This window comes from Trichechus manatus, unplaced genomic scaffold (genome assembly GCF_000243295.1).
Source record: "Trichechus manatus latirostris isolate Lorelei unplaced genomic scaffold, TriManLat1.0 scaffold00118, whole genome shotgun sequence".
Taxonomy (NCBI): domain Eukaryota; kingdom Metazoa; phylum Chordata; class Mammalia; order Sirenia; family Trichechidae; genus Trichechus; species Trichechus manatus.
The window spans coordinates 607633-618600 of NW_004444054.1; the positions used below are offsets into that span (position 1 = coordinate 607633).

The 10968-nt window shown below is 36.4% G+C and overlaps 1 protein-coding gene across 12 annotated transcripts in view; it reads left to right on the forward strand.

Annotated features, from left to right (window-relative positions):
• PAN3 (poly(A) specific ribonuclease subunit PAN3) overlaps positions 1 to 10968 on the forward strand; it is a 179423-nt gene extending 168455 nt beyond the window's left edge. For 6 of the 12 annotated variants that reach the window (XM_023738497.1, XM_023738499.1, XM_023738495.1 and 3 more), the window contains 3 exons: positions 1654 to 1792; positions 4506 to 4635; positions 5551 to 10968. In XM_023738497.1, coding sequence (XP_023594265.1) covers positions 1654 to 1792; positions 4506 to 4635; positions 5551 to 5597 — 316 coding nt within the window. In that variant the 3' untranslated portion in view covers positions 5598 to 10968. Of the gene's footprint in view, positions 1 to 895; positions 1624 to 1653; positions 1793 to 4505 lie in introns of those variants that run through there. The other 6 variants (XR_002825269.1, XR_002825270.1, XM_004384143.2 and 3 more) reach the window with 6 other exon arrangements.

Consider the following 10968-nt stretch of genomic DNA (forward strand, 5'->3'; position numbering starts at 1 on the left):
TATTCAGATTTTCTACATCATTTTGTGTTAGTTTGGGTAGGTAGTGTGTTTCTAGAAATTTGTCCATTTCCTCTAGGTTTTCAAATTTGTTGGAGTATAGCTTTTCATAGTACTCTGTTATGATCCTTTTTATTTCAGTTGGGTCTGTTGTAATGTCCCCCATTTCATTTATTATTTGGGTTGTTTGCGTCCTCTCCTGTTTTTCTTTTGTCAGTTTGGCCAGTGGTTTGTCGATTTTGTTGATCCTTTCAAAGAACCAACTTTTGGTTTTGTTGAATCTCTCTATTGTTTTTCGATTCTCTGTTTCATTTATTTCTGCTCTAATCTTTATTATTTCCTTTCTTCTGGTGGCTGTGGGCTTCTTTTGCTCTTCTCTTTGTTCGAGTTGTGTAGCTAATGTTTTGATTTTAAAAGACCCAGTTTTTTGACATGATCTAAGGCTGCATGGAGTCCCTGGGTAGTGCAAATGGTTAATGCACTCAGCTGCTAACTGAAAGGTTGGAAGTTTGAGTCCACCCAGAGGCACCTGGGAAGAAAGCCCTGTTGATCTGCTTCTGAAAAATCAGCCATTGAAAATCCCTGTGGAGCACAGTTCTACTCGACACACATGGGGTCGCCATGAGTCAGAATTGACTCGATGGTGGCAGGTTTTTAAGGCTGCATAGTCTGGTCCCTGTCTACTCTTCACCCTTGCTTTAGAGCTTCCTCTTTTTATCTTTTAATTTTTGTCCTCTCTTCTTGCCTTCTCTTACTCTTTTCCCTGCTTGTCTTCTCTGTCTCCCTCCTTGCTCTCATCGTCTTCCCTCCCACTTATATTCTCTCTTTTGTCTCCTCCAGCCCCATCCAGTGACTGTCTTTTCTTAAAGTTAAGTGCAGCATTCTCTGTTCTATGCAGATGCTGATCTTTCTGACTAAGGAGCATCCTTCCTCTGGGAAACCCTCCTTGCCTTTCTGAAGAAATTAATGTTTCTGATGTCTACCGTATCCCTTTTTTTTAATAGCATTATTTAAGTACGTAACTTACGATTATTTGAATAGCATCTGTTTTCCCCACTAGTCTGTAAGTTCCAAAGGTCACTGAAAGCTAACAGTAGTCATCTGGTCATTTCTTCAGTTCTTTGCAGCTTGCTTTCAGATGAAATGTATAAAACTAAAATCTAACCCCTTTTTGTTTCCTAAATATGTTTCTGTTTTATGCTCATCTATAAAATGGAGCATCTGGCTGACCATCTCTCTAATTTGTAACCTAAAGGTGGGAGTTAAAAAAGGATATTCTCACTCAACCTGTGCCTAAAGATGTCTGGAGACATTTTGCTTTCTTCTCCATTTTATCTATGATTGGGGCTTAAGTAAAGCACATAGTTTAAAACAGATCTGCATAAGAGGTGATTATACTTGTGAGCTGGGAAATTAAAATTGGAATTTATATAATTTCATGTTCAGTGAGATTATTTTTAAAAAATCCATCAGTAATCTGGATATAACAAAATGTGAAAAAATAAATATGTTTTTTAACTTCTCTACTACTATTGAAGGATTTTTAAGAATACTGCACAAAAAAAACCCTAATTCCTTACTTATTGGAGAAAAAAAAAAAATTAAACTAGTTTCAGATGTGAAGAATTAACGTATCACCATATTAACTTCTCCTAGGTTTCAGAAGGATCCTACCTGGTCAGAGACTGGAGACCGTTATCTGTTGAAACTCTTTAGGGATCATCTCTTCCATCAGGTGACAGAAGCGGGTGCTCCCTGGATTGACCTCAGTCATATCATTTCTTGTCTTAACAAGGTAATTTATATCTGGATTCTTAAGATCATGCTGTCTACAATTCATAGAGTTGCATCTTCTACAAATATTAAGAGACTTAAGGAATCAGGATGTACTTTTACTGTAGCCTGCAAAGACATTTTATTAATACCTATTAGTTTATCTTAATAACATTTTATAGGAGTATTTTTTAACACCTGCAGAAATAATTGCAGAGTTTTTTTATTGCACATTGTTTTATTGTGATAAAATGTTACAAAAGACTGCTTTTCCCTCTTTACACTATGCTTTGTGTTATTTTGTTATACCAAATAAAACATTGACTGTGACAAACAGTAAAATAATCTTGTGCTTAAATATTTTTTACAAATTGAATCCCTTTGTTCTAAGTCATTGTGAATCATATAAAATGTTCTGCATGGTATTATTTGTTTATTATTATTAACTACAGGCATGCTACAGGTACAATCAGTAGGCCCAGCTATTACAAATAGGGGATTAAGTGATTAGATGAATTAACTAGATGGAGGTGAGATTTGCATTTTGCAAAGGGCTGGGAGAGATCCAATTTGCAGAAGAGGAAGGAACGCATTTTCCTGATGAATTATTTGGAATTACACAACTTAGAACCAGGCTCCAGAGGTAAATCATAATCTTTATACAGGTTAGTTTCTAAACCAACGGTCAGCAAACTATGGCTCGTGGGCCACATCTAACCTAGACTGTTTTTATGCAGCCTACAAGCTAAGAGTTTTTAAAGGGTTGTAAAAAAACACAAAGAGCAAAGAAGAATATGTGACAGAGACTGTATGTGGCCCCCAAAGCCTGAAACATTAACTCTCTCTCTGTTCCTTTATAGAAAACATTTGCTGACCCCTGGTCTAAACTCCTTCTAAATCATAAGTAATTAGAGAATAAACTACGTACTGTAGCACAAGATTTGGAACTAATAATGTACAGTGCTGTAACCTTTCAGGAACACATTGTGGTGGTGTGTTTTTTTAAGTTCTACTTTGCCTTATCTGAGTTGCCTTCGAACTCTTTAGAGCATAGTCAAAAACTTACATTAAGACAGCACAAAACTGGGTATACCATTGAAGTTACCCAGCCTAATTTATATACACCCACACCTCACTTTTCAACATGGGTAGGTTCCAAAGACCAGGTCATTATGTGAAAATCGACATTATGCTAAAATGGAGGATGACCACATCAGATCACCAAATGGAAGATGACTACATCATTATATAACTGCCAGATTACATCATTGTGCAACTGCCAAATTACATCATTACATAATTGCCAAACCACTGAGAATCATCAGCCTAGCCAAGCTGACACATAATCTTAACTATCACAGCCAGCATTACTCTCACCCTGCACCTTGGTATTCATTACTGTTAGACGTACATCTTTAATGCACAAAATAGTCGGATAGTAGATTTTTGCTATTGTTGTAAATGCAAAATGTTGGATAACGAGATAGTCAAAGTGAGGAGTAGGTATACACATTTCCATCTTCATTTCCCTTAAAGTGAAAACTTTTCACTTCAGAGCAATGAGTGGAGAGTCATTCTGCTAGGTTTTAGAACATAGCATCAAAGCACCAGTAATTAAAACTAGAACTAATATAAACACTGACAAATAGATCCTAAAGAATAAACTGAAGACAGATACCTTAAGTGAAAATGAGTTAATGAATATGATGACAATTGAAAATTTGAAGAAAATACTACTTTATATTATAGAATAACTAGTAATAAATAAAATCTATCCTGAATCTAAAAATGTGACAATTTTCAAAGGTTGGAAACAGCATAGTAAGTTAAAAAGGGAAGGATGGCCATATTGGTTATATAAAAATTAAATTTGACATAAGCTTATTTTGGTGAAAATGATGACAGAAATTAAGTGGTGAAATGACTTGAAAGATTGAGCCTTCAGAGTGAGTATTATTAATGAATTAACTAAAAAGAAAAAAGAAGTATATTGAAAGCTGACAAAACAAAAATAAAGTGAAAACCACAACAAGACATTCGATGAACTAAGGATTAGTATTTATGCTTTATAAAGATTTTATTAAAATATTATTGCCAAATCCTAAAAGATAAGCATAAAGATCGTAAACAGGCATTCATTCACACACTCGGAAATAACAAAAGTAAATATATGAATAAATTTGATACTACTAGTTAATGAAAGATGCAGATTAGCAAGACACTGTTTTGATATGAAGGTTGCTGGTAAATTGATACAAGTCATCAGTTAGTGCTGTTGTAATTGATATCCTTTGGAAAGTAATTTGGTTATATGTGTTAAGGTATAAAATTACTCGTAGTTAATGCTTTATTTACCTTTAAGAATTTGTCCTAAGGAAGTAATTCTGCAGAATTAAAAAACAGATAAGTATGTTTATTGCCCTGTAATTCATGATTCAAAAAAATTGAAAGATAGTAGTAAAAACAACTGGATGTAATACAATGGATGTAAGTATTAAGTATAAAGGATAGGTAGAAACATAGAGTAGTGTTTATGTTTGAAAAAATTCTGAGTTGAAAATTGTGTGCATACTGGTAAGTGATGGTAAAATATTTATAGATATCTGAAAAGGAATGTGGCAAAAATTAAAAAATACATATTTCATCTGTCATTGCAAGTGTGCTTCTGAAGTAGATAAAGTAGATCCTCTTCTGTGTAGTATGAACGTCACATTTTGTGTGTATATCTGTTTCAGCTAGATGCTGGTGTGCCAGAGAAAATAAGCCTCATTTCCAGAGACGAGAAGAGTGTACTTGTGGTGACTTACAGTGACTTAAAGCGCTGCTTTGAAAATACTTTTCAAGAACTAATAGCAGCTGCAAACGGTCAGTTGTAGTATTTGCTTAAAAAAAAAAAAAAAATACCCGGAGGACATTGCTGAGGAACTTAACCAACAGCAAATTGCACTACAGCTGAACTGTTTCATCATCTCACTTCACATTTGGGAAACAAACAGGAGATGAGCAGAGCTGCTTGCACTTCAGTCAGGTACACTGTTACCTTAGAGCTATGGCTGCCGTTGGAGGCTATATCTGTGAAGAATTTATTTTAGATTAAGGAACACCATCAGGTGAATGATGTTCCTGCTTTTTTTTCCCCCTCCACTTGTATATGCACTAATTTTAATTTTTTAAAGACTTTTTTTCAGTCTTTGAACTTTTGCCACAATGTAGACTTATTAAGGGAAACTATTTACGAAAACATTTTTGGGAAACAATGCTGGGCAGCATTTGTGTCGCTGAGGGTTGCAGAATTTGCTCTTTTGGGGATGGGTTGCCCTGAATAACATAATGGACCAGGTAAAAATGTCATAGAAATACAGTATAGTGCAGAATTCTTGTAAGCGTATCGTATGCAAGCTCTGTATGCCACCTGCTGTTAGTTCAAATTGAGATTTTTGTTTTGTTTTGTCTGAAGAACACACAAAGAGAAGTATCAGTGAATTGTTGGATACGAATTCCCCTATCAGTTGATTTAAGTCCTTCCTGAGCAAGGATTGGATGAACAATAACTGAAGGAGCGTAAACAGCTCTTTGCTCCAAATTCAGCTGAGCCTTTAAGGGGGAAAAAAAAAAAGGTATGTTTCCCTGCTAGTCAGATGCATTTACATTTATGCAGTTTTTTTAAATACAGAAAAAAATTAAGAAATTGTGTTAAAGGCCTGAAGTTCAGGAATGTGTTACTTTAGGTTATTAACAGTTTGTTTTTTTTTGTATAAAGTTCTGTTCTTTGAACCACAGCTTTATTATGGTACTTACACTGGATACAGATACAAAGACACTGTTAAGAAGATTAACTAAACACAGCAGTGGTCTGGCATCAAGAGCTTTCTGAAGTTTTACAGCCTGAATCTGGAGGGATACCGATCTGCTGTGCCTTTGCAGTCACTGCTTAGCCCAAAGTAATAGTACTTTTGATAATAACACACTATGTGGGATATTCCCAAATAAGTCAATCTCAAAATTTTGGAATTTCCTCCTCTTAACTTTCTTAATATTTGGACATGCAGTTGTCGCCAAACTTGGAATTTATAGTTAATGAAATACCTAACTTTGATACTGAAGGCTGCCAAATACATAGGAATTTTCTTTCTTAAAAAACAGCAATGAAGACTGTCTACCCTTCCCCAGCACTGGATGTTTTACTAGCACTGGGTGCTCACCATGCAACTATGAAGAAAATGTGGAGACTCGAAAGGTCAGGACAGATTTCCAGGCACTTGGAACTGATGCTACTGTCTTCAATTTTAATAATTACACATATTTGTAGTTTTCAGAGTTTTTAATATTTCTCCACTTTTTATAAGCTTTAAAATGATTTTCTCTGCCTTGAGATTTGCATCAAGAAAAAGCACCTCTCTTCACCTGAAAGCTTTGAAGACTAGAGACACGCGTTACACATTTTACGAAGCGTGGTTGGGTCCACGTTTGGTAGCATCAGTTGTTGAGTTAAAAAGAAGATCAATTATTGCATTTGATATTGATGGATTAGAAAGAACATGATGTTCAGTACTCAAAGGATAATTCACATTTGCCACCATAATGTTCTTTTTTTATGTAAAAGGAACAAGAACTTGGAGACATTAACATGCAAAAGTCTTTTATCATTATTAGCTCATGTATTTGAGGAAGAGCAGCTGTCTTTTTATATGTTTTTTGACAAATCATATTGTAATTCTTTTGTACAAAAAAGAACTACTTGTATTCTAGAAGAAATATGAAATGCTTAATTTATAAGCGGGCTGGAGATTTTTTCCAATATTGTTTTCTTTGAAAATGAAAGGGGATCATCTATTTTAGTTTTAGGGTTTGGGAACTTTTTGAAAATTTAATTTGTGGACCAATGTTCTGTGAAAGGTAAGGAAGGGCAGGGGTCAAATAGGGCTTGAATTTTTCCTTCTGAATAGACCAGCAAACTTTCCTCTGCAAGGCAAGTTCAAATCACAAACCCAAGAATGTTTGTATCATGAGTGCTAGTTTGCTTCAGCCCCTAGTAACCTCAGGACTTGGTTGACTATAAAAGGTGGACAGCTGATAGGTTTTCATGAGTAAATATTGTCAGCCGGAAAAAACAGTTGGTGTCAGGTAATTCATATTTTTTTAGCTTTGTTTTATATTTATTTTTCATTTCGTTTTTATTGGGAATGGTTTTCAAAAAGAACTCCGTTTTGCTTAGGTGTTTTTGGGGGAGCCCTCTTTTTTTTCCAAGGTATAATTGCATTTAAGAGGTTGTCTAAAAGCTAGTCTGTTGAATTCATAGGAAGATTTGAATATCTGAGAACAGTCAAATTAAGGATATAAACTCCCTATACCTTCCTGTTATCACAGATTAAAGAACAGAAAGGACAACCCTTGAAATCATGTAACGTTGGTCATTTCAATTTTTTGTACCTATTTTAAATTCTGTTAGTGTATTTACTTCATTGTAAATATTTCTGAGGGTACCTTTGTATTTTGCTTTTGACCTTGGTTCTGTGATTTGGATGTCAGCAACTTCCCTAAAAAGCACCAGTATGTTCACTTCTAATGTCGTGGTCCCAATATGTGTTATTCATCTTTAATCCTCTTTTCAGTCTTTACATGTACAGCATTATTTTTAATAAAGAATTACAGAAATAAACTTGTCTTTTTTGTACTAATTCATATAACAAGATTATGTTTGTCTTATGATTCGAATTTAGAAGGTTATATATTTCCTACATAGTTTGGAAGAATTTTCAGTCTTTGGACGAAGTGGTGACAGATTTACCCTTTAATTTAACAAATATTTGTTAAATGCCTGCTCTATCCTTGGCTCTACCTGCTCTAGGCACTAAGAATACAGATATGAGGACTTGTTATTTATAAAATCTATAGTTACACCCAAGCATTTCTGTATAGTACATGGCTTACAGTATAGTTTAGGAGAGAAGGCCTACTTACCTGAGAGGACAGGAAATGATACATGAGAGTAGTTCACGAAGTATTGGTACAAACTCATAGAAACCTTTATTAAACAAAAATATCAAAATGTGAAACTATTGTTTCTCGACATATCTTCCATCTAGGTCTATACGCTTCTGAAGGCGATGTTTTCATCTCTCTAACCCTTCCCCATAGAATTCTGTGCTCTTTGTGTTACACCACGTCAAAATAACAGTTTTGACATCCTCTGGCGACTCAAATTGTGTTCCTTGTAAATGTTCTTTGAGTTCTGGGAACAAAAAGAAGTCTGAAGGGGCAAGATCAGGGCTGTAGGGTGGATGGGGTAAGATTTCCCAATGATATTCTCATAGGACAGCCCTTACTACCCTCAAAGAATGAGCAGGTGCCTTGTCATGATGGAAAAAAAATTCCTTGGCGCAACTTTTCTGGCCTTTTTCTCACCAATGCAGTCTTCAGTTTTCTTAAAACTTCTTTGTAATAAGCCCCTGTGGTCGTCCTATGTCCTTCAAGAAAATCTATCAACGTTACCCCTTTGTAATCCAAAAAAACAGTCACCATAACCTTCTGAGGAGTCTTCCCTCTCTTGGCTCATCTTTGAGGCCTTCCCGACCTTCCTTAAAATGCTTGATCCATCTAAAACCTGTTGTTTATGTGGGGCAGCGTTCTCATAAGCTTGTTGCAAAGCTTCAGTGATTTTGGGAAGATGTCCGTTTGAATTTTGTTAAAAATTTGATATTAGCCCTGACCTCAAAATCGTTGTTTTCTGTGGCACAAAAAGTATCCCTTTTTCGGAAGGTACCCTAACAAGGCTAAGACAAATGTATTACTGAGAGAACTTGCCTGCAGCCACCCACTGATGACAGACATGTTTAAACACATATTTGTTAGGAATAAACGCATGCATGTATTAACTGGGACCCTAGTAGGAATACTTTTTGACTTACCCTTGTATTTGGGCTCCGATTCACTACTTTGTTATTTTACCATGTAGGTGAAGGACACTCCCCCCCGAATCCTCCAGAAACATAATTCAGGATATAAGGATAGATAAAGAGAAGATGGCAAAATGTTACCATTTGTTGAATCTAGATAGTATTGTGGGTTGTTTTGCTTGTTTTGTTCCCCTATATGTTTGAAATTTTTCATAATAAAACGTTGGAAAAAAAATACACCGAGGAGAAAGTGGTAAGGGGCCAAAGGCATAGGTGAGAGGTGACTAAAGAGGAAGGAGGGAGTATTTCCAGCTAAAAGAACTGGTGAGTGTTTTTAGGAATTCAGAGAACAAAGAGTAGTAGTACAGAAGGATAAGAATTTTGGGGGGGAGAAACAATTTTGAACAACAGCAAAAACATGGATTAGGCTTGGAATTAGTGACCATTGTAGACTCATGGGAAAGATGGGAGACTAGTAGGTCTAGAGTGGAGGGTATGTTCAGAGGATCTGTTAGGTTTAAATTTCTTAGGAGAAAATGTTAAAAATATTGTTAAAACTAAACCAATATTATATCTGATAACGCTCTAGTAAATGGAGAGAGAGTGCTTTATTTTTATCTCCTGTGCTCTGAATGGTCTGGAAGTCCCAGACAAGGCACCCCCAATTACTTCAGGGGTTACTTTTCCGGAGCCAAACACAAAGGGTACTACTTAGGGTAAAAGTAGGTCCTTTACCCCACACATACTTAAAAAATACAGGTATATATATCTGTTGTTTATCTGAAATTCTGATTTAACTGGATGTTCTGTATTTTTATTTGGTAAATCTGTTTGGCAACCCTCCCCACATATTTTAACTGTGCTTTGTATAGCAAGACCAGAAAAGACTCACCTGGGAGGCTGATACCAAGTAGCCTCAGGAGTTGTGATTTAGCCTCATGCAGGACTGACCGATAAAAGCCCAGAACCCTGCAGCCCAGAGCTTCCTGTTCTTCGAAGGGAGGGTGAAACGCCCTCTCTGAGTCAAGGCAGCTCTGCGTTGGGAACCTTCCCAGGCCTCACCTGTGCGTGTCTTCCTTATGGTGATCCTGATTTATATCCTTTTGCTATAGTAAAACCAGTAGTTGTAAGTATAATATTTTCTGTGAATACTGTGAATCGTTCCAGTGACTTAACAAACCCAAGGACAGTGTCCTGTTTAACTTGTAAGGTCTGACCTAGCCCCAAGTGTTGTGTGAGTGGCGGATGTCAGAAATGACAAGAAGTGGGAAAACAGGGATATGATTGATCTCTGCCTTCTGAGAGCTTTATGCTGATTCTCATCCATGAAGCTGTCATCATAGTATGAATATGCCCCAAGTGTTGCATGGGACATACATTAAAGAATTATTCATCTGAAATTCAAATTTAACTGGCCATGCTGTGTCTTAACTTGCATCTCTAGATGTGGGTAGAGTAGTGGTGGTGGTACAATTTCAGATGGGGTGTTCCAGGCCTCACTAAGAAGATGATGTTTTTGAGCAAGGACTTGTTGGAATCGACTCAATGGCCACGGGTTTGGTTTTTTTTTTTTTGAAGGAAGTGACGCTCCACCCATGTGAATATTGGAGAGAATATTCCAGTAGGGAGTAGTCTGGGTAGAGAATGTGGATAGAGCAGTTTCAGTGAGTGTCAGAGTGAAAGCTGGATTTGGGTGACTGGGAGGAGAGGAACTGGAGACAAAGCATATAAGCAACTCATCCAAGAATTTTGCTGTAAAGGGGAATAGAGAAATGGGTGGTAGCTGGAGGGGAATTAGAGGTGAGAGGTTTTTTTTGGTTTGTTTTTTTCCATAAGATGGGAGAAATAACAGCATGTTGGTATGATCCAGTGGAAAAGAAAACTTGTTGGTAGTGAGGGGGTGGTAAATTGCTGGAGCAATGTCCTTGAGTAAGCAAGAGGATGGGATGGAGTGTACCAGTATAAACAGGTTGGCCGTCCCCAGGAGGGAAAGCTGGGTATAGGAGTGCAGATGCTAATAGGTGGGTAGATGTGATGGGATTTGGGAGATGTTCTGTCTCGATTACTTCAATTTTCCCATTGAAGTGAAGGGTATCCTAATAGTACCTATCAGAGGATTGTTTTGGAAAAAAAATGAGTTTATTCTTCTGAAGCACTTGGAATACTTGCTGGCACATATTAAGCACTCAGATGTTACCAGTTATTACCTATCACTGTTTCCCCAATACCAATCTATGGAACAGCATTTGTGCACTAATGTTTTTTTCTGGTACAAATTAAAAAAAAAAAGACAATATATGTT